Raw genomic sequence first — 24,927 nt, forward strand, 5'->3', positions numbered from 1 at the left:
AGTTGGAACAAGTATTTGATCGGTATTTTATTTTAGAAATGATATTATAAGAAAATAAATAACATTCTAGGTATAGTAATTTTAATGATTTTTTTTTTAATATTAATTTTAAGACTTCATCTTCTTCTGTCCGACCCTGGTGTTCCGGAGTCGATAGAATTTTCGTTCTCATCAACGACAGTATCTTCGATTTCATTCGATTTAATAAAGTGACTATTGGCGTAGGTGAACTCGGCGATCTTCACGTTGAGCAGCTCCGGTTTCTCCATGGCCACACAGTGTCCGGCGTTACGGAACATGACCTCGTGCAACTTCCCTGCGTGCTTTTCATATCTAGACAAAGACGTACAGATTATGTTAAAACTGTTTTTTTTATGAAAAAATACCATCGAATTTTAGCGTGAGGTTTGTCTTGTTTCATAATACAGTAAACTCCATTGCGAGTAACTTGATCAACGAATATTTTGCAAGATGTGCACTTTTTTAAATAAAATTGTTAAGACTTGTTAAGCTTAGTTAAAACTTTAAGCGCGCGAGGTCTTGCGACACGAGGAAAATTTTATAGAAAAGCTCCACCCACGTAACCTTCATTTCATACTATACGGTTTTAACCGTACGAAAAAAAAATAGAACGGAAAAAATCCAAATTGGCAACAAGTTCACGCTCTTTTCATACTATACGGTTTATGTACGATTTTTTTCCATCACAAGCTCAGTTTGTAGTTGAATATTGTGCTGATCGTATGCTTAAAACCGTATAATGTGAAAATTTACACATGATAGGACAAAAATACAGCATTCCCCAACTTGTCATTCAAGGAAAAATCAATGAGAAGCGTAGCAGAGGACGGCGCCGCATTTCGTGGCTTAAGAACCTCCGTGATTGGTACGAGTGCAGCTCCACTGAACTGTTACGGGTACCAGACGACAAAGATAAGATCGCCTTGATGGTGGCCGACCTCCGCTAGGGGATGGCACAATAAGAAGAAGAATGTGAAAATGTGCATTAGGTCACGTACACCACCGAGTCATCGGTGATCGTCCAGGCGCCGTGAATACAGTAAAAATGGACGGCTGCTATACGGCGCCGCTTCGGTTTTTAACTGTCGCCGTGTAATGTGAAAAAGGCCACGCTACTAAAAGAATGTCGCCGTTCGATTTTTGCCGTACGGTCAAAACCGTATAATGTGAAAGGAGCGTTAGGTTGTAGCAGTGCGAGCGATGAAAATTTGATATTGGAATACTTTTGATTACAAACATTTATCCGGAACGAATTATAATTGATCTGCATAGTTTTATAAAATCATCAATGATCTATAAACCTACTGTAAATATAATTATGTATTTATTGAAAGCTCTGATTTAATAAAACCGTAATATCTCTCCGAGCCATTGTAATATCTGTATATTATTTTATATAATATTGCATGCCATATATCATTCAGGTAAATTAAATTATTTACAGAAATTGACAATCTATACTAATTTTGTGCTTAACATAGTATTTTGTCTCTTCTACGTAAATTCCTATATACCCAATAGCGCCGAGTTCGAACCCTGTGTATGGCAAGTTGACTCATATTGTTTTTCAATTTGTATATGAGTCAGAGTATGTATCTAATAGGTTGAGCAAATGGCTGACATCGATTTCTCGTAAAGACAAAATCTGTCAATACAAACCTCCACTCTGTGGAAGCCCATATATTATGATCCTATTAGGATCGGACATGGTCGGAATGAATGAATATTATAAATTCAATTTTGTTATCAACATCAATGGATTTAATAGTTCATCCTCGAAATATATCTATGCTCGCTGGCTTGATGGAGTATAATTTGCATTATCTAATTTATTTTGCTCTGTTTAAGGTGACGCATCAGTGAAACGCCAAATAATTTTCAACTGTACGCGCGACGAAATTTTGGACTCGCTGCCATTCACTGAGAGAATGTTGACCCAGGAACACGTCACTTTGCTGCGTGATGGCGACGGGTCAATTAATTCTAAAATCGTGTAAAGATGACTAAAAACGTTACCCATTTACTTTAAAAAGAAAACATGTCAATGAATATATTATTATTGTTACTAATAGAACAATAAACAGAACATAAAATGGACGTATGTTGGATTTATATGACAATTAATATTTCGTTTGACAGGCGTCATTTTCACCCGCCACCCGCAATCCGCGCATCGCCTAGCGACGATCTTTTTAGACCGTGCCTCAACTAATGCATGGCCTTAATCGATTTCGCGTATATTAACTCGAAGCTTGGGTTCTGAGGATTAAGAGAATGGTAAAGAATGAATCGGCATAAAACAATCATTCAGGTGCCTTAAAGGCGTGTAAATTCTTCCTCAGATCCTTGCTGTCGCGTTGATCTCAATATTTTTATTTTTGTTTTATATTCCTTCTGATATATTGTACTTAGAATCGAATAGTTAGCGTACACGTGGAATAAACTTATGTAAGAACAAATTTGTGTTAAACTCACAACTCTTATTAGAAGAAAAACGAAAAATCCTACATATTTTATTATACGCTATTCAGTATTCACAATTGCACAACTTTGAAAGACATTTCTTAGTCAAATCGCCACAGTATAATATAACGTTTAAAAGCATACGAAAGTAAAATCATTGGTATATTATGTATTACCAATCACAATATAACCATTGAAGTTAATAGCCCCACCAAACCACACCCGGTCTTTGGATATGAAGCATCATTTTTTTTTATGACTGGGAATATCTCAGGTGCAGTTACCTAAGACTAAGGTAGCCATGCACTCAAATGTGCTTTGACTGAATTAACATGACTATAACAAAATCACTGCTGACTTCCTAATTAACTTTTAATTACCACATTTAAATAGCATGTTAATTATATCTAATGGCCAGGTAACGCAAACGCGCCAGTCGCGGTGTCAGCACTAAATGAGTTAAGTAAAGGTACCCATGGAAGAGATGAACACGTAGCGGCAATATTAAAAATTGTAACAAATTAAAGCTATTACAAAACTGCCGACATTCTAAGTGAAGAGATCTTCACGTTGGCAGTATGACGCCGCAAATTTTCTAAATGCAATAAAATTAGCCTTTGTGGCGACCAGGTCGGGCGGTCCGATGCGCCCAACAGCTGGTTGAACCGAGCTTTTTCCTTTCAGTACACATTTTAGGACATTCCCAGAGGATGTGGTTTGCATCCTGTATTTATCCGCCACATGGACATGTTGAATTGGTAACAAGGCCAAGCTCAAATAGCTTGCCAGCGAAGCCACCAGTCAAGAATTAACATATGTATTTTATAGAAAGAAAAATCATATTACCCCACAAGTTTTCCGTCGTATAGCCAAGGCGCTCTCTTTGCGTTTCTGTAATTTTCAGCACCCGTCCAGTTAAGGCTGTTGTATATTTTCTCCAAATTAGGATACGCGACTACTAGATCCAGTTGTCCACTTGAAATAGAAGAAAACTTAATTGCAACAATTAATCAAACACAATATTTTTAAATATCGTCTGTTTAATCTGCAAACCAGCTAACTGCACTTTTGACCAAAAATGAGATTTTGTTATAAAGCATGTTTTCTATGCTCACACAAAATTTCAAATTCCTAAACCTATAAATAAATGCGTTATCGTTCTTCACAAAAAAAACAGCCAACTGCAGGTGCCAAATTTCCAATATCATAAATGGAACAACTCCGCTCTTTATATATATTTTATTGTATATAAATGGCAAGCTAAAATAATGTATTAATAATTAAATTTATTCAAAGTGCAGCTTATTTGTAAAAACAAGTGCATTTTTGGAATTGTTAAATACCGCTCGTTAGTTAAATTATTAAGTTTTTTCTCCTTCCGGAACAACTTGCCCAAGTGGAGTTAGCCGGTTTGCAGATAAAGCAGTCGATATTGTACTTAAGCTATTACATTATGATTGCTTTCCCAGTGTTGAAAAGGTTTCATGCTCTTGAGCATTCATTTTAAGCATTGTAAGTACATTATTAATTTGAATCCAAACCGGGCACAACCAAAATACGACTCCGAGGCCATTAATTATTAGGATATATTATAATATACTATATTATATTTGTTTAAGGGCCCACATGCTCAGCGTAGGTCAACATAGAGCTTTTATGGTATTTTCAGAGCATCACCCTGGACATTCCTTAAACGTTGTAGATAATCTATTTATATAATTTTGAAGCCTTATTATCATTTATATTTATTTTAAACATTTGATGACTGCATAAAGTATTTTTATTACAGAAAATAGTATTCTTTTAAACCTCTTGTTAATAAAGAAATATACATATACATACAATGAAAGGTAAAACCCTGAAAAATGTTAATACAATCTATTTATACTACGTATAATAAAGTTGAAAGCTGTCTGTTATTTGGAAATATTTAAATTTTGATTTGACTATTTCCATGAAAGCATGATATCTAAATATAATAATATATGTGTGTATGCGTTTTTACAACGTTTTTATTAGCTCTTTTTCTTATTTGTCCGGTGGTTGTTTATCCAGTACAAATCTTGCAATCGATTTTTAACTAACTTCCCGACTAGCTAGACATTTGAAACTTTTAGAATATATCAGAACACGATGCCAATGCATTCTTTTAATACTTTTAGCAATCTTTAAGTAGAATTGAATTCATTTTCAGTTAATTCTCTTTTGTATGAAAAGTTATTTCGGAAGAAATCCGTAATCTAATCCACTATTAATGGTTGCAAAGTGGGTGGTCCTAGCAACTAAATTATTAATATATACGTGCGTTCCTATGGAAATCAAAATGACATTTCAGTATTCTATATTTGTTTCTTTGTTTTTTTTTTATTTACTTCATATTATCAAGTACAAGTTTGAGCGCATTGAGCGTAATAATTGAACCGAAAATTTTAAAACGTTGTATATAAAAAGTTCTTTTTATCTTGTATTATTTAGTTTAAAAAACTTAAAAAAAACTACTGGACTACTATTAATTATTGATCAAATTAACACAGCTTAGAGAATATTATTATCAGAAGAGATTTTGTCAATTGTCAGTGGTGTGAATGACGACATTGCAAAACCAAACCGACATGTGGTGTATTTAGGCGCCAGAATAGTATCTTCAAAAGTGACGTCTCATTGTGTCTTAAGCGTAAAGTTTTCAATCAATGTGTGCTATCAGTGCTCACGAATGCGTGTGAAACATGGAATAACGCGGACCCTATAAAAAAGATCAATGTATTAGGAAGCAGACATGAGTACGCAATGTGATAAAGGTCGGTGAGAAGATGAGATGGCAATGAGCTGGCATGCCTTAAGGTGAGTGGACAACCACTGGACAGCCTCCGTCACACAGTGGTCCCAATAGGGCACTAAATGACCTGGATGCCCCAAAACCCGCTGGGTATAATAGCTCACTGACGATATAGAATTGAGCAATGAATATTATAAATTGTGTACTGTCCTATACCTACACGTAACATACGCCTAAAAATATATCATCGGTAAATATAGCGGTATCAACAGCTCAAAATGACAAACAACTAAACAAAAAAATAATATATATGTTAGTCTAGGACTTAATTAACTGATAAATAATAATCACGAGATTAAATTATTAATATTTTTAAACATATTCTATCTTTATATGACGTGATTGAACCCATAGATTTTTTTTATTATTATCGCATTATTAATTATTATTTGAATAAAGCGGCAGTCATCGACACTAAATATATCCGGAGATAGGCTTTGCCTTATAAGCTTATAGATTCGTATGAACAAGACCAGACCAGCCGATGCCCTTGACACGCAGTTCACATAACAAGGTCGCCAAAATCATCTCGAGTGAATCGATATTTCAATACTCTGCCAGAGGCGCTGCTTTGTCACTTATTTTTTATTCATTCTAAATTATCCTGACGATAGATGGCTCTCATTTATATTTTTTAAATATTATTTTTTTATTCTTACGATATATTTAATTGCAATTTTTTTATTTATTTCAATTTAAATACTTTCTATCTATTTTTCTTAGAAGGTAAGCTTCAAATAATCGCCTACTATGGGAGCCTTCGCCACTGCTGCAATGTATACATTACGAAAAGATTATTCTCACACTTACTTGTACATCAGCATTGGATAATGTTCCAGCAGAATCTCCAATAAAGGCTTTGCGCTGACCATGTTGTCACCCATCAGGTGAATGTTGGCATGCAGGCTCAACCATCGGTACGTGCTGTTTCCGACATGCACGGCGTCCCTTATCGCGTCGGAGGTCATGAAATCTCCATACGGGGGGTCGTCAAAGCAGGGTTCATCGGACATGTAGTTGAATAGCGATGATAGGTTGGCCGCCTCTGACACATAGCTGACTATAGCTTGGCGAACCTACAACATTCATTATAATAGATAATTCATCAAGACTCTACTGCCATAGGTACATCCGGGCTTAATCTGAATTATCCAGATAAACTGTGTTTCTGTGTAACTGTGCTTCGGATGTTGATACTGCACTTACGTGAGGTGCGTTTAGGTTGATTTTTTTTAATAAGGTTTAATTAGATTCCGGGAATTTGTACGTATCACAGTTTACCGTGAGATGTTGTTTTAGAAACGTTGAGATCAAATTCAAGTATTAATAAAACACTTAAAAATACGTAATAAAAACCACCGGAAAACAAAGAGAAGACAGAATAAAAAGGTAGGTACCTAAGTAAATTAGAAATATAATCATATTGTTTATATTTATATGAAATTCTGAATTATTCAAAAGTAGGTTAGCTCGTAAGTATCAAGTCATTCATATCAATATCAAATGAATGTTCTTATTGAGTCTAATGAAATTTAAAAAAATGCTTTTTGCAATGCTTAACAAACATTTTTTGATCTCAATGCTATACAGCCGTCTCTTTCTAGTAAGTACGACACTCACTGTGAACTGTGATGCAATGAAATTTAATACGTACGATTTAATTCGAAAACACTTCTGAGAAAATATATAACCAATAGAGAAAACAAATACGACACCCAGCAGGAATCGAACCTGCGTCTCTCGGGATTTGCGCCCATGCACATCGACCATAATGCTATAGGCATCCTTTTGTAACAACCATCACTTAAAATTTGTTGCAATTGGATGCGTATAGCATTGTGTTAGATGTGCGTGGGCGGGAATCCCGAGAGACGAAGGTGTGATTCCTGCTGGGTGTCGAAGTGTCTTCAAATTATGTATGTTCAATAAAAAGAATTTTACACTATTAAATATTGTGAATTATTCGTTCAATAAAAAAAATAGTTACGCACAATTTACATGTTACGCTCATATCATTGGCTGTACTTTTTGCGATTATATCTCATTGCGCACTTCCTGTTACGACAATCCCAGTCGAGATTATGTTCATTGTGCGACTGAGTTTAGTATTATTTGTGAGTTTAGAAATGGATGTAGAGAATTACATTCTTTTAATAAATTCGACGGTTGATTTTGCGTATATTTTATGGTATTTCCTTTGGCAAATCTGAGTGGAAACTTAGCATTTAAGGATTGTTGTTTTACCTGCAATGCTGTTTTCCAATTTCCTGCTTCGATCTCTAATCGTACTGCATTTTCCAATACCCTCACTTCTCTCTCCTGCCTTATGTCTAACAAGCCGATTTGAAAGGCCAATGCACTGGTTTGATACAGATTAGGAGGGTCGATCCAGCCATTCCCTATGGCCATGCCCTGTAAAACAGCGAAGTCAAATGATTAACAATATTATTTTTGTCATAACCTCAATAAATTATTATAAAACAGTAAACCTGTGTTATAAAACTCTTTACTTGTCTCTTACAATGGACATATAACTGATCGACAGAATATAATATGCCAGATAACTACCAATAGACAATCACTTTATGGTATTAACTGTTTACTGCCCACATAAGGGACAAAGCAGGTTTTCAACAAAAATCACAAATTTACTTAGTGTACAGATAATGCTCTACGTGAAATTCTGAATCATTTCACTTAAAGTCAAAAGCAGTATACAATTTATTTCAGTATAAAAATCGATATATTATATTGTTTTTCGTTTTTTTTTTTACGAAAAAGGTAGTTATTCTAAACAAGAAGACAGTATAACGAGATTCATAAGCAAAAACACAGCATCGATTGAAAATATACTGGTTCTTGCTTATATCATAAATCAAATGATTCATCCACATTATTTAAAAATTTATTAAGAAAAGTTGAAAAAACATTATCTCAAAAAGTGACTGGCAAATAACTGCCCTTTTGCTTATGGCATTGTAATTTTTGTATGGAAATTTATTATTACAATAATATAAATAAAACATAATAATATACTCATAATAGGAACAGTATTTCGTCAATAGTTTATCATTGATATTCTTATATTAATTCTAACGATATGATCCCTGATCCCTAATCATTTTAGTACTCGCGCGCACACAAGGGGTGGGTTCTCGGGTCCGGACCCTCCCTCCTCAGAAATGGAAAAAATATTAATTATTCAGGTAAATTGCATAGATTGAGGATCGTGAGCCGGATGATTTGAATGTCAAACAGCCTTCTCTCGGCATTCTACGAAACGCAAAGCCTGTGGCCACGTGAAGACCCGTGGCACTCATAAAAAAGATAAGACAGTGCGGATGACACAAATTGAAATTGATTATCCTAAAAAATATGACATGCGTATTGGATTCCTATTATAGTCAAGTGTTGTATTGATCAGTTACCTGCAAGTTTATTTTAATTTTTCCCGTTGGATTTCTAGTATGAATCTCATATGCAAAATACGGAATGTGTTTCCCAGCATACGACTGGCCAACTAGGAACATCGGGATCGGCTGCAGTTCAGGAAATATCTGGTAGAACTGCTGCAGAAACTCGTACAGGTTTACTGAAATCTGAAATTATAATATACAATATGTTGAAATAACTTTTTAACACTTTTATCATGGGTAATAATGCCTTAAGGCTTAAGGCATGTGAATTCATAATATTCACGGAAGCCATATTTAATAACCAGTATGAAAGTGGGTTTATATTATAAATAGTACAGTTTCCATTTGCGGGTATTATTCTTATTTCTAGTCGTGGACTTTTTCAGCACATTCCAGCACCGTGTCGTTTATTTTTGTAATCTTGATAACGATGTTACGTACAAACTAAATCTGTATATACATAATTTTTGAAAACACTTCTGAGAAAATATATTAAAACCAATATAAAAATCTTTTTGAAAAAATTAATCGAACCGGCATCTCTCAGGTTTCGCGCCCAAGCACATATACCACTATGCTAAAGGTGCCATACCTAATTACGACAAATTTTAACTAATGGCTCTTATAATAAATACTCTATGAAGCGTTTTCTAAATTGAGCAACTTTTGGCTATCGGCTTTTGTATTTTAAATCAAAGTAGGTATTACTTTAATTACTAACCGACATCACGGATCACTCCAAGATATTTTAGTGTTGTAGCTTCCTTGAACTTGCTAATAATTTTAAATTAAATACTTCTTTTATTCAACGAATAATTTACAATATTTAATAATGTAACATTATTCTTGCGAATTATTCGTCGAATAAACAGAATAATTAATTACAAATCTTTATAATTTAAAATGGAGTTCTACCAAGTAAATGCTGACTCTATTAATGGCTCCATAATTCGTGCTATTTTCGTGCAAATTTAACTATTAATTGGCCTGGCTTTTTTAATGCCTGCTCATAAGCGCTCTCCAAATTGAGTTACGGCAGGCGATCGGTTTTTGTATTCTAAATTAAGTATTTATTACTTTAATTACTAACCGACGTCACGGATCACTCCAAAATTTTCTGTTGTAACTTACTTGAACTTGCAAAGAATTTTAATTAACTAATTAATTAACTAATTTTCTTCAATAATTACATTAAAGCTTGTTTAAACATAAAATTATCGACGAGAAGAAAATTACTTCAACCACCACTTTTGACACTTGACGAAGTAATGACTAGATAATCTTTACTCTTATGACTAGTGCTATATTGTATTTATGGTGTAAGACTATAGTAAAAGCATTAATAATTTAATTGTAATATTAAAAATCTTATTTTTACATTAAATCTTTATTCAAACTAACATTTTATTTTAAATTACCAGTTAAACTACCATGTCCAGTTAACCTCACTATACCCTATTATGAAATACAACTAGGTATATCTTTTAGTAAAATTTAGTTCATAATAAACGAATTTTACCGATTGAGTACGAATTTAGTTAATTGAAGCACTTACCTGCGTTTGATTGTTGCAATATCCTTCTGTTTTATCAGTGAAGCTAAATCCTGAACCAATAGGGTTGTCAATAAATAGAATTGAATGACGAGAGTGCCAAGAATCTGGATTTCCTGGAAAATTGCAAAAAATCACATTTAGGTATGCTTGCGAAATAGCACATCCTAAATCTTTCCGAATTGTTGCAATCAAGATCACTACACGGTGAGTATTAAAATTATTAAATTTATGAAGCATTGCTCATAGCACATATAAATCAGATGGTAGCACAATGCCCTTGTTAGTATGGAAGTAGTGAAATGTTTTCTTTTAATTATCTCGAAAATTAAATCGATAACATATTTGTTTACATTCCTCTTTTAGTCGATACTGTCTTAGCGCCTCCTAGAGTTTACAGTAGTTGAATTTGGTGTCAGACATAATTATCACGATATAAGTATCCAGGTATAAACGTACCATTAGGTACGGTTTTTTACAAACACTTGAACTATTCATTTTTTTATTTTTATATTTGATCCTTGACTTAATAGGCAGGTTATCAAGTTTTCAAACTACTTTATTGTATTAATTTATTATATAAGTTATAAGTAACTATATTCGTTGTCATTATGTATTTAGGTACATTGGTGAGTGCGCATAGTGCCTGAACGCCGAAATGCGAAACCTGGGTCGTAAAAAACGACTCAAGTAAAATAATACAAAACTTAACGGCCCACATGCTCAGCGTGGGTCAAAATGAAGCTTTTATGGAATTTTAAGAGCATAACTCTGGACATTCCTTCAACGTTTTAGATAATATCGTTGTAGACAGTATCTTTAGAATTATCTTCAAATGTGTTAATCGTGCCCATTTTTGAATAATACAATGCCTAATTCTTGTCAAATTTGGGATCAAAAAGATTATAAAATATAATTTTTTATCGTAAATATGTCACTATATAATGTTGACATTAATTTTACTAATGGTTTTGTAAATGCGTTTAAAAATTAATAAACCTAAAAAATCTTAACACCATTGCACATGGATGTGCTGAAATATGACTATATTCTAAAACATTAGATCGAGAGGTTTAAAAGAATACTATTTTATGTAATAAAAATACTTTATGCAGTTATCAAATGTTTAAAATAAATATAAAGGGTAATAAAGCTTCAAAATTATATAAATAGATTATCTACAACGTTTAAGGAATGTCCAGGGTTATGCTCTGAAAATACCATAAAAGGTCCATTTTGACCTACGCTGAGCATGTGGGCCCTTAAGTCCATTATAATTTAAACCAATTTTTACTACACCAAAAATTACTCACTTATTAATGTATTTTCTTGATACCGAAAAGGTCCTATGCCTTGGAATAGACTATACAGTGAAGACACGCCAGGTCCTCCTTGTAGCCATATTATCAGAGGTGCATTTTCCACCTTCCCTCCCTGTACGGGGAAGTACCAGAACCACGTGTTAGAGTTCAGCTCTTTGTCAACTGTTATGAATCCTGCATGACTCTTCTCTCCGAGAAAGTACGAGGAATTCACTTCTGACGCGGTCTTGGCTGCTTCAAAGTGACCACTGTCTACATGAGGTGTCAGAAATATCGGTTCTCCTACGTTGCTATCGGTGGCTTCATTGACTTCGTTGACTTCATTGTCGTCATCACATCTTACTTCTGTTGTGAACAGATTCAGTAACATAAACAATATAATAAATCTATTAACACTTAAATAATTAACACTACACTTTCGTTTCATTTTAATTTATTGTAAGTACAACTAGTATTTATTTGTCCATTAGGTATGGAGAAAATGTTTGTCATACGGTTGTAACAAATTCACTAAAATTTATTACATTCTATCATAATAATATGCCGTCATTTGTTTATTTTAATTCAGTATATTATTTTACGTGTTCGTCTTCCTAATTACACTGTTCTATCACTAAATTACAGTTCGCTATTATTATCTTTTCAATGCTCAACAAAATCACAAGTATTTGAGACATCATTCGTGAAAAGTTCATCACAAAAGTGATCACATCTACTGTCTGACAACAAGAAATCGGCGGTAACAAGAAGTCGCTGTAGTTGCATATAGAAGACTTATCAGCGACGTACCTGCTATGGCGGCAACGCGTGCTAGGGGAGTGTTTAAATGATGTATAGGCTCTCCTTTTAGATGCGACTCTTTTTATACTATGCAATAAACCAAAAGTTTACTAATAATAATTTTAATATCACTCTTTATCGTTTTAGATATATTTTTATTATAAAAAGCTTCAAATTACGTAAATTGATAGATCCGTTCACCACGGGAGCGTAAAATGAAATGATACATTTGGAGGTGTTCCTCATTTGATAACTGAAGTGCGATTAGCTGCACTGGAGGGAATTGTTAGTTCACAGTTTTAACACGTAAACAAGAAGTACCTACTTGTTCGACAATACATTATGAGACTACAGTTAATTATTCTCCTTAATATCAAAGGTTAAAATAAACATGTCATATGAAGACACTTTCCTGGTATAAGAATCCTCGTGATTAATACGAATACAGCTTAACCTAAAAATTCTGGGCAGTAATCGACAAAGTGAAGACATTATGTAAATGGTGGATAAAATTAGAATAGCACTAATATATCATCAGAATTCTCATGGATGGCTTAGCATGGTTTGCGTTCGCCAGATTTTTTGGTCATATAGCCTGAACAAAAGATAATACAGTATAATATAGTAAACTGACATTTACTAAGTCCGACAAGAAGATCTAGGCAATAACCGGATGTCGCTAGTGCAAGTAAAAGTGGGAGGAGCTTCGTTAGTTCACAGTTTTAACACGTGGACAACTCGTCGCTAACCGGAAGGCGCTTCAATCGGAGTGCGGTTAAAAATGGGAGGAGCTTGTTGGTTCACAGTTTTAACCCGTAGCCAAGAAGACCCTGTTGGACAGTAGTAGTTATATTATGGATGCTAGTTACGCTACAAATGTTGGTCTTTGTCTTGAGTTTTAAGATAGGGTTTATCAACCTAGTTTACTTGGTGTGCTTCCATCTACTTTTATTTTTTATTATTTTACTCATGTTACTCTGAATTTTTATTTCAACATTGTAAACATTTTTTTGAATTTGAATTTATAATTTGTCATGTTCATTACATTTAAAATAGATAAATTTTAAATTTTAATAAAAACCTTTAAAAATGCATATTTTCTCACTAATTACCATGAAATCCTATTTTTCTATAATTTCTAGGATATCTAGAAAAATATGTATAATTCGGAGGTTTTAAAAATTACTCGTTAACGCAATATTATTTTTTGTAAAAATGTGGATGGGGCATCGAACTTGCGTTACCAGTTAGTAGAGAGGTTATCTTATTTCGATAAAAAATAATTTCACAATATTGTAATAAATTTAAATGATTTTGAGTTTTATTATTAATTATTAAAACCATGGGAATAAAAATAAGATAATATTAATACGTAAAGATGTAATATCGGAAAAAGTATTTAATAACAAGTAGGCATCTATATAAAAGTATGTTTACATGTTTCATTTCATAATTATTTATTTTTGTATTTTTCTGTTTTGACATGATGACATTGAACTTCCATGAGTAGGAAGTATTCTATATAAAATTATATATGGAATTTACTGACTTCTAAGTACAACCCCTTCAAGGTTCATCTCAGGAACATGAGGCAAACACGAGGCTGGAAATTTCCCTTATTCCAGCGCTACGTCCTACAGTTCTTTCTCTGTACCGTAGATTTACATTGCAGCATCGCTGCAGGGTGTGGAATGGTCGACCACTACGAGAAAATTCACGGAAAAACATATTTAGAAAAAAAATGGTCTAATGTACATACGTCTATTATATTACATCGGTATTTAAACTGTGCATCATATAGTTGTTGAAATTAATAGTTGCATACAATTTAATGCACGATCGCAATGATAGATCCCATTGTTGCTTCAGTTTGTGAACTATAATATAACATTCACGATATAACTTGTTTTAAGCATATTTTCAAAAAGTTAATATGGAGAGCTCCACACGGAGTCAAGATTTGAGAGAAATGAGCGTAGCTGTACTGTCCGACAAAAAGAAATCGGAGATAACAGGAAGTCGCCATAGTCGCATATAAAAGACTTCTCAGTGATGTACCTGTCATGGCGGCAACGCGTGCTAGAGGCGTGTTTAAATAATGTATCGGCTTTCCTTTTAGATGCGACTCTTTTTCTTTTTCGCAATAAACCAAAAGTTTACTTATAATAATTCTAACATCACTCCTGATCATTATAGACATATTTTTATTATAAAAGGCTTCAAATTACATAACTTGATAGATCCGTACACTACGGGAGCGTAAAATTAAATTATAAATTTGGGGGCGTTCCTCATTTGAAAACGGAAGTGCGATTAACTTCACTGGAGGGGATTGTGGACAAGAAGTTCTTGTTCTACATTAGTAACGTTATGTGTTGTTTGCCAGAGAAGAACATGTGTTGGTTAAGAGCAGCAAATTAAGGAAGGAAAGCGAAAAACACAATTTCTTAGAGTACCTATAAATATTCCGCGGAATTGACTAATTTTTCGCCTGCGGCATTAACTATCTCTGTATATATCTATATATCATAAATTATAAAAAAAATCTGCATCTATCCATTTAAAATAACAAAATTTCCTTCTTTCCGGTACTACAATCATATGTGAATCTTGGACACTTCCATCATCTGCATCCATCCAGGCTTGTCCAAACTTGCTTCCAGTTTAGAACGCCAAAGATCTTTAAATTCAACTCAACACTATCCCTTATAATATTTAAAATAATTATTTTACATCATTCATATTTAATCGTTAATTATAACTAGATAAAATTTATAATATTTCTTATCTATATTTAATCTAAAAAATCTATAAATTACTAGCTGATCCGGCAAACGTTGTTCTGCCATATAAATTATATCTAGTCAATATTTTGGTTGTTAAATAAAAAATAATGAATGTATCGTAAGTGTGTGGGGATGGAATCTATGACAGAAAGGGGAATGGAGCGCTGTAGACGATGACCGCCGATAAAAACAAAAAAAACACCAACCATTAATTTTCTCAATTCAAAATGAGTAATGATGTTCATAATGAATTTATTACCTGTGACAGGATCTCGTTGTTAAATGTTTATGCAATATCCGTCTTGTCCCTTACAGAAAATTAGCGGATATTGGAGAGCGTCGTATGAACGGTGTATGTCAGCGATGAACTCCAGATTATTGTTTCTTCTTGGAATCACGATTTCTCGCGTCGATGTGCGGTCGCCAACCATGATTCCAGCAACAACAGGCGCATTGAATCGACGCACGTGCCCTCCAGCTGGTGTTTATCAGGATTGATGACAATAGTGTGATTGCCACTTTGCAATTTGTGCATGTGTGCTTTGAAGAATTTCAATAATTCATTGTGCTCATCCAATAGGGCGTCCAGTTCGCCGACGATGCGCCTGGCATTAGGCGAATTGAGGTTATTGTAGCCGCAACGTGCATCCATACGATTGATGTCCTCACCACCCATGAAGTAGATTTGTAAAAATGTATGTGGTTCGTTTGGCATTGGCAGCAATGAGCCTACTTTGTGGTATACTTGGCCTTTGATTTTGAACGTAGAATGGAATTGTTGACCATTTGCCGCAGTATTGTGAACTATTTCTGTTGCTCCGAACGAAGTCATTTGGAAGCATGAATTCAATGTGCGAATGGACTTCAGGAACAGGTTTGAATCTGGAACCGTGCAAATGAGCAAGCCGTTCAATGGTTCTGGTGGTATCTCAATTTCTGGTAGTTGCAATTTTCCTGATGCGCAACACATCCCGGCTGACTCATGTTTGAATTTGAGCGCATGACAATGGGGACATTCTTTGTCCATAGCACCAATCAGCACTTTCGGATGAGCGGAATAGTCAATATCTGGCTCGTACTCGAATGCGAGGCGAAGGAACGAAGCGGATGTAAATGCTCGATGTACTTGTTGGCGTTGTCGGTCATTTGCTCTGCGTGTGTTAACTACGTTCCGTTCCAATTGTCGTTGTTGATTTCGTTCAGCTCGTGCCTCTTGTGATTGAGATGCACGCAATTCTGACATGCTCACACGCACGTTTTTGTTGTCTTATTGGATTTGTTCGTCTGTTCTTTCTGCTTTACTATTTTGCATGTTTGTTGCTTTATTCGTTCGACGGCCCAAATGGCCCCCCTTGCGTCTTGCTGGCATTGTGCACTGTAATACACGCACACAAAATTAGATAAAATAAAATAAATCATACAAAATTTTGCACGCACTGCGTTGTGATATGCCGAATGAATTGTCAAAATGTGAAAATGAGCGACGTTTCGCTTGAATTCTTCTCGGACGTAGCGCCATCTGTCATTCAACAACATAAATAATTTCGTTCTGTTTGAAATACGAACGACGGTTAAATTTGTTCATACAAAAATAATAAAATCGCAATTAAAAAATGGGAAGGTAAGGGTAGGAGGGTAAAAATTTGGGGTTATACGTATTTTTTAATGTCAAATAATAAAAAAAATACAAAAAAAAATTGTCAAAAAAATAAAAGAAAATTTTTTCTGGATAGAGATACCCTAATCATCTAGCGGTATGAAATATACTTGTTGACCTATTCTCATACTTAAAAAATATACATAAAAAAAATTATAAAAATCGGTCGAGCCATTTCGGAGGAGTGCGACCACAAACATCGTGACACGAGATTTTTATATACTCGTATATAGAGATGTATTTGGCTAATTTTTCAGATTATTTTTATTACTCACCTACTCGTGTAAAATTATGCTTATCAGTAAATAAAATCTGATAACACCGAGGCATGATCCATATTGCATGAAACCCTAATATGATGAAACCGGACTCTATAAATTAAAATGCTTGTTAATTATTATTAAAATCATTCACAGCACTATTCATTTTTACAATGTTTTTCTTAAGTCGTATTCTTATTTGTCCGGTACAAATCTTGCAATCGATTTTTAACTAACTTCCCGAGTAGCTAGACATTTGAAACTTTTGGAATATATCAGAACATGATGCCAATACATTTTTTTAATATTTTTAGCCATATTTAACTAGAATTTAATTCATTTTCAGTTTATTCTGTTTTGTATGAAAAGTTATTTCGATACCATTATTGGTTGCTAGGGGGTCCTAGCAACTAAATTATTAAATAATATCTATATACGTACGTTACTATGGAAATCAATATGAAATGACATTTCATTATTCAGTATTTCTATCAAGTACCATTTTTTTTGATCGTTTAAGAAGTCAAGTTTATATTATATGATTCAACAAAAAATTTTAAAACGTTGTATATAAAAAAATCTTTTTATCTTGTAATTATTTTTTCATTTATTTGGTAGTTTGATTCCTGTTTTTTAAATAAATTACCCAGTTCGTTCATATTTAGAGCATAATATGCTCATGTCATATCATGACCCCTCACAGAGTAGGTATGTGTTACATTAAACGACTTTTTGCGAGAAATAATTTTCAACAACTTGACCAATCCATTGCCATATTGAAAAAAAATAAATGTATAACTTTTACTGTAACAATCTAAATGTCATCAAATCAATGAAAACATGCCAAACTAACATGGCAAAGCAAAACCCATGCTATTATTCTAAATACATACTAGAGAAACTAATCAGACACTTCAAGCCAATGCTTAGATTTATTTAATAATAAATCTTCTAAAATCGACCACTACGTTGTTAGGACGCGAACTTATATCCATTCTAGCGAGACAGCCGGCCGTTGCCAGCTGACTCAGATGGTATAAAATAAATATTTGGTTGGTACTTATTTTTATATCCACCCGTTATGCTCACCTAATAAACAAAATACGCCATGTTGATATTTCCCAGCATTGATATTACGTTCATGTAAAACTACATGCCCGGAGGCTTTTCGAATAGGTCACGACTATTTTCGTTTTGGAAAATATATCAATTTATTTATGAAAAATGAAAAGGCATATTTTTCTGTAACGTATTTTTCTTTTACTCTTTGAATAAAAAAATACTGTTTTTAATATATTCCTAATTCCCGGAATGTGTTGACGTTTGCAGTACATACCTACCTAAATATGGAAATTTCTTTATGAAAATTATTATACAGTCTTTTCGATATTCGGTATTTTTCGTGATTCAGTCATTGTATATACCAGGGTTTCCCAAACTTTTTCTGCAATCGAACACTTCGCTAACCCGGACATTTTAACGGAACACTTAGTTTATTTTTTAGGTTATTTATTAGCGCGGCTAACCGTTCTGTCAATTTTGGCAACTGTCGTTAAGCTGACAAGACTCAGTCAGCCGGTCAGGTAAAAACAATATACCCCATCTTTTTCATGCGCACGGTGTGAGAAAAGATGGTCCTCCGCCTGTACCTAGATCATGGCCCCACATCCCGAAGCGGGCTCCACGCTAGGATCTTTAGCGGGCCCCCTACTTATCGCTCAGGTTAAAGGCAATGTGACGATTTACAGTTGCATATTCCAAATGGTGTTGTTCTACTTTTATGTTGATATGCACAATTATGGACATGTCAAATATCGACAATAATCAAAAATTGTATGACAAAATCACATATTATTAAATGTTAGTATGCTTGAAGTGAAACAGCACCGCAGGCAACATTTTTTACTATTAGTGCATGTTTATCTCACTTGGCTGGTTGATCTCTCACGCCGCCCAGGCTAGAGGCCTGTCAGCCCCCACCCCCTTGTGGGAGCCATGACCTAGATACTTGAGGCCTTAAACATCAGTGGAGATTGATCATCACTCGCCTTTCAATATGAAGAAGATTCTTTAATTATTTAAGTTTTACTTATTTTACTTCTACTTAGTAGAAGATCTTTAAATGTGTTGCAGTGTATAAAACCTTTCCAAATGGTCGCGGAACACCTATTCAGGTTCGACGTAACATAGTTTGGGAAACCCTGGTATATACAATCGGTACAATACTTTTAAAACGACTATCGTTATTAAACCGATGATAGTATTAGCGTTATTCTAACTTATAATAAAAATGTCTTGTTTTTTGCTGAATTATAAAGAGAATACATTTCTATATTGAATGGCATTATTAACTCAACACATCGAAATTTTAAGTTGTTCCTTATTTCAATAGGTTATCGACGTGTTTTCAGGCAGTTAATTATCACAATGAGTTAACTGTCAAAAGTGCTATCTTTCAACACCCCCTCTCTTGGCCGTGTTAACTTTTAGAACGAGATAGAGTACGTCAATTACATAATTGAGAATTGCATTGAATGCATATGAAACAAGTAGAATTAAAATTCTATATTCTTATCGTGGCATCACAGCAACATATTATCTGTGTCCGGCTGACAAAACTAATAAAATTGTAGGTTATGTTCAATTCTTGTTTGACGTTTGTGTTTTTATAGAACATTTCAGGATTTTGATGGAAAAACCATAGATACGCCTGTGCGAGCATATCCCAATTCGACCGAGCTCCGCAAATACTTCGGTATTTCACACGACAGGCGTACCAACCTAAATTTTTGCCGGATTACGAATTACCAATTATTCTAGATACTGTCTTGTGTATGAAATTGCTGTAAATTTGAACCAATAAAAATAATGGAAACGTGTTAACTGTTCAGAATAACTCCTGCTGATGTATAATTTAAAATTCCATTAATATTGACGACCATATTTATATATTTGACTCACAGACGGCGTCAGGATTTCTTCAAATTTTAGTTTTAATGTCTTTTCACTTGCTAACATTTTTATCTTTATACTCGTCTGAGATTTCAATTGTGTAGTAGGTACATATTTTTTTAAGTTGGAAATTCACTACTGGACTTTCGGCGCTGTATAATTGGCTACAATTAATATAAGTTGTACGTATTATTATTTCGCCGTAGCACCGGTCACCGTAAGCTATTGACATGACCCGGCTCACGGCTAGCTCAATAATGCTACCGGGCCGTCACTGAGGAGACTAGTGATGAATTAGGAGAGGTGGATCTCCTTTGTAGTATCACAACTTTTGAATTCCCGAATAAAACTCTCAGCTGGTGTGGTGCCGAATTTATTCAGGTACTAGAGTTCACGGTCACACAATAAGATTAACTGTCATTGTTCCCGTAATTAAATCTCATTAAAGTATCAGCAAACTATTTATTTGTTCACTATAGGATCTCTGTGAAATCTTTCACGAGTTCCCTAAAAGTCACACCTAATTCAGAGAATGTATACGCCGATATTCTTTGGATATTTTTAATTCGAGAAATATTTTCCCATAAGAAAGAAAATATAAATTATTCTTTGGTCACACAGTATTAGGTTTATAAAAAAGAATAGAAATTATTTTATTGTTGTTTATAAAGTTTATTCATGTTCACAGTACATTTACAAATATTTATTTGTGTTTACAGACTTGTTTACAAAAGGTTTACTTAATGTTTACAAATTTATTTACTAAAATTTGTTTTTATGTTTAAGAATTTGTTTACTAAAATTTATTTTTATAATTATGTTTACTTAATAAAGTTTCAAAAATTTATTTTATAATTCCGAAAAAAGATTTGTAAAATTTATTATTACAAACTGAGTTTATTAATTTGTTTTTATAAAACAAATCCGATCACGTAATTTATCCCGATTACGTCACCTCGTATGATGAGTAATGAAAAATGAAATTACTCCGCGAGCGCGTTACTATCGACAGATACGTGGTATTCGAGCTACGTTTTAGCGGCCGACGTCACTACCGACAGATACGTGTTATTCGCGCTACGTTTTGCGGCACACGTCACGACCGGCAGATACGAGATATTCGCGTTACTTTTTGCCCGTCGATGGGGACTTATTGTAGGTAAATTTCACGAATGTTACTGAGAACCGTGTCTCGTATCCGCGGAAGGACTGCTGCTTAGTAGGAGATCGCTGGTGAGAAGTGTAGAAACTAATGATTTTACGGGAAAAGTGGTCACCTTTTATACCCTTCGGATAGAGGTTTAACAGGAAACAGTCCGTAAGGGATAGCAGATGTATATCTTTCTCCCACGGGATAAATTTACATATATCTCCCGTTCCTGGCAACTTTCTAATAGAGATATCTTCTAATTAAATCGAGTTAAAATTACTCTACCTTATTTTCACAAAATAAAGTTTCAATAGGGGTGTTTCAAGCACCCTCTAGAACAAGTCCCTTAAATACGCCATAGCGGTGACGTAAGCAAAATAGTTGATTTTATATGATTTTTCGTGTTTGAACGAAGGGGAAAGTTTCTAGCTTTCCATCGAGGTATCGGAATAAGTATTCGGGTACTAAATAAGGGAATGGCAGTCTTTAAACTTAAAATGTCAAAACGAAAGGTTGACACCCACGTACTAGTCCTTTCCACCACTCTTGGCCTTTTTAGGCCAATAGAATTTTACTAAGTTTTAATAAAACTATTTGGAGCCGCAGAAAACGTTTCATTCGATATTTACCTTTCGCACGAACATTATTACGTGAAAACACTATAATATTATACTTAACATTTCAACTTAAATATATAAATGCTTAATCCTAACAAAATGTTATTTACAAGCGACTACAAATTTATTTAGTCTTTAATAGTGGCCTTTCCATAGTAATCTAAACGTAACCTTGAATCTATTTTTACCTCGCGAGCTAGCACAGCTGGGCCGTAAATTCTAGTCGAACAGAATTCAGTTAAGGTTCAAGGTCACGCGTCAATTTGTGTTTTTAGTCGCAGTATTTGATTCTTTTATTTATCCAAGACGCGATTAAGATTTATTATTATTTATGGGTAGAAACCCATCTATACCAGAATCTTAAGTTTTTCCAATTGTTACTTTTACAATATTCATTATAGTTAGCGAGTTATAGCATTAACAAAATCTATAATTATAATTACGCGTCTATAGATATAGATACGCGTTTACAATATTTTTATAACGGTAGTTCGCCTCTACCTTGTGCTGATAAAATTAATATTAAAATTCTTTATTCATAATTATACAGTATATAAATTTATAAATATTCAATTTTCTTTTTCAATTTTCATACATTTCCATTATTGCTATAAAAATTATTGAAACATGTACTTGCTAAATTTTACGTAAACAATCTCTCCCATAACTTATTTTCTAAGTTTAATGGAGATTTCCCGGAAATTATTTCCAAAATAACATCGCGCCAAATCTACGCGACGTGTCATTTCGAGGCCTGTGGTCACAGTGTTCCAATTACACTTGAGCAGTCTCGATCCTTGGGGGCGAAATTTTCTACGTAAAATTTTATTACATTTATAAAGAAAAGGTAAACAACATACATTTTACTTCCTAATACTAAACGATTACGCTAGTGGTTACCTGTTCATAGTCTTTTTGACCATTTCATTCTCGATTCTTCCATAGTTTAGGACCATGGGACTTATATATTCTGTTTGTACCTTGTCGTGAGATTGTCGCACGGCTATTGAGAAGTAGAATTGACTACAAGGCTAGATTTGTATAGTTATGTCGTTAAACCATACTCTGCCATAAACACTAACTGAAGGTCGGCGTTTTTGTTCGTGTCAAATGCCCACCCTTAATAAAGACATAACTGTATATGTCTAGTCTCAATTCACCATTGCCACACCTCAGGACTCAGTAATATGCAAAGCGATAAAGCAACAGTAAAGCATATTCAAAATAAAATACACAAAATCTGCGCATGCACACAAAGTTTTTCTTTTACTTTTTGTAATTAATATTCGCCCAGATTCAGGTCTTAAAATTCTAATTAATAAAAGAAAATTATATAATTCAATAATTCTGAAGTTAAAAATTTTATTTTGATGACGGTGAGTGCTGTATGGGACGACTACTGCTTTTCCTGCCGAGGGACAACCGCAAAGAAGAGGACTCACGGAGACGCTTCATTTACGACCCATGGACAGAAGTAGAGTTCGACTTCCCGTCGCGAATCACGTTCCCGCTTACTAGAAAATACGGCATAGTACCATGATATGCCAGGAAGACTCCCCTGACAATACCTTTAATATTAAATTACATAGGGTCATTTAAACCTATTTAATCTAACGCTCAATACTCCTAGCTATATATTACATTCCACAGAATTTGAAATCAATCCCAATCAAGAGACTTATTTTTCGCAACTCCGAATACTAATAAGGACTTAGCGTGAAAGTCACAGACTTCCCCACGCCTAAATTAGCAACACTCTTCATTTCGCAGCTCCGAATACTATTAGGGGCTTAGCGTGGAAGTCAAGGACTTCCCCATGCCCTAATTAGCAACACTTTCTTCGTTTCGCTCTCCCCGAAGACTTATTTCTTTCTCGCTTCGAGAAAAGGCTTGTTTGCTTCGATAATAGACTTATTTCTTTATCGCTCCTCTCGAAGACTTGTGGTTTGCTCCGATAATAGACTTATTTCTTTATCGCTCCTCTCGAAGACTTGTGGTTTGCTTCGATAATAGACTTATTTCTTTATCGCTCCTCTCGAAGACTTGTTGTTTGCTCCGATAATAGACTTATTTCTTTATCGCTCCTCTCGAAGACTTGTTGTTTGCTCCGATAATAGACTTATTTCTTTATCGCTCCTCTCGAAGACTTGTGGTTTGCTCCGATAATAGACTTATTTCTTTATCGCTCCTCTCGAAGACTTGTTTGTTTCGCAGCTCCGAATACTAATAAGGACTTAGCGTGAAAGTCACGGACTTCCCCACGCCTTAATTAGCAACATGTTCTTCGTTTCGCTCTCCCCGAAGACTTATTTCTCTTTCGCTTCGAGAAAAGACTTGTTTTTCGCTTCGATCAGAGACTTATTTCTTTATCGCTCCTCTCGAAGTCTTATCGCTCGCTTCGATAATAGACTTATTTCTTTATCGCTCCTCTCGAAGACTTATAGCTCGGTTTAGTTAGAGACTTAGCTTACAGGCGATGGCGGTAGCGATCGCTTTGAGCGACGCTTATCTGATCGGCCTATACGCTGATACTGACGTTTGGGGGGCGCATTCCGGATGGGGGCGTCTCGTAAGACAGCGTCCAACGCATCCCGCCACTCGCCAAAGGTAGTACCTTGATCTTTGCTCCCGGGCGTCGGGAAGTCGGTCCTCGCAGGGCGCCGCCCTCCCAACCGTCCCACTCTCCTAAATTCTCTCTTGGGGGGCGCTATCTTGATGGGGGCGTCTTGTAAGACTGCGTCCAACGCATCCAGCCTCTCGCCAAGGATCCTCTCTTCATTAGATATTGTCGAGTCAACAATTCTTTCCACTTCAGCTTCTCCATCGCTAAGTTCGGAATCCGTTCCTGAACTCGCCAGTAGTCCTTCCCGCGCACATTCCTGCGCATCCATACGACGTTCTGACAGGGCGTGCACTCCCTCGTCTCTGTCGTTGGTAGCTTTGGAAAGCGGCGTAGGTGATACCACTGGGTCGTCTGCTCTTTCATTAGCCAGATTCTTCTCAAACTATTTCGCACCGCAGCTCCGAATACTAGTAAAGGACTTAGCGTGGAAGCCATGCGCTTCCCCACGCCTTAACTAGTAACACTCTCTCCGCTATTAATTTAAAATATATT

General features: G+C 34.8%; 2 protein-coding genes across 5 annotated transcripts in view; one reads left to right on the forward strand and one right to left on the reverse strand.

The window, feature by feature from the left end:
- The window catches only part of LOC147071078 (uncharacterized), a 330,820-nt gene that overhangs the window by 228,441 nt on the left and 77,452 nt on the right, over positions 1-24,927 (forward strand). The window lies entirely within an intron of this gene.
- Positions 15-12,122, reverse strand: LOC147071081 (vitellogenic carboxypeptidase-like). The gene is made up of 7 exons (XM_085948025.1): positions 11,602-12,122; positions 10,292-10,404; positions 8,749-8,919; positions 7,565-7,732; positions 6,131-6,396; positions 3,331-3,459; positions 15-333 (listed from the first exon to the last, which is right to left on the reverse strand). Exons 1-7 carry the CDS (start codon positions 12,035-12,037, stop codon positions 117-119), a joined length of 1,500 nt encoding a protein of 499 aa, XP_085804151.1. The 5' UTR covers positions 12,038-12,122; the 3' UTR covers positions 15-116.

The sequence above is a fragment of the Rhyacophila brunnea genome, unplaced genomic scaffold (assembly GCF_057557595.1).
Source record: "Rhyacophila brunnea isolate RB1 unplaced genomic scaffold, BYU_Rbru_1.0 scaffold_20, whole genome shotgun sequence".
In the NCBI taxonomy this organism is placed as follows: domain Eukaryota; kingdom Metazoa; phylum Arthropoda; class Insecta; order Trichoptera; family Rhyacophilidae; genus Rhyacophila; species Rhyacophila brunnea.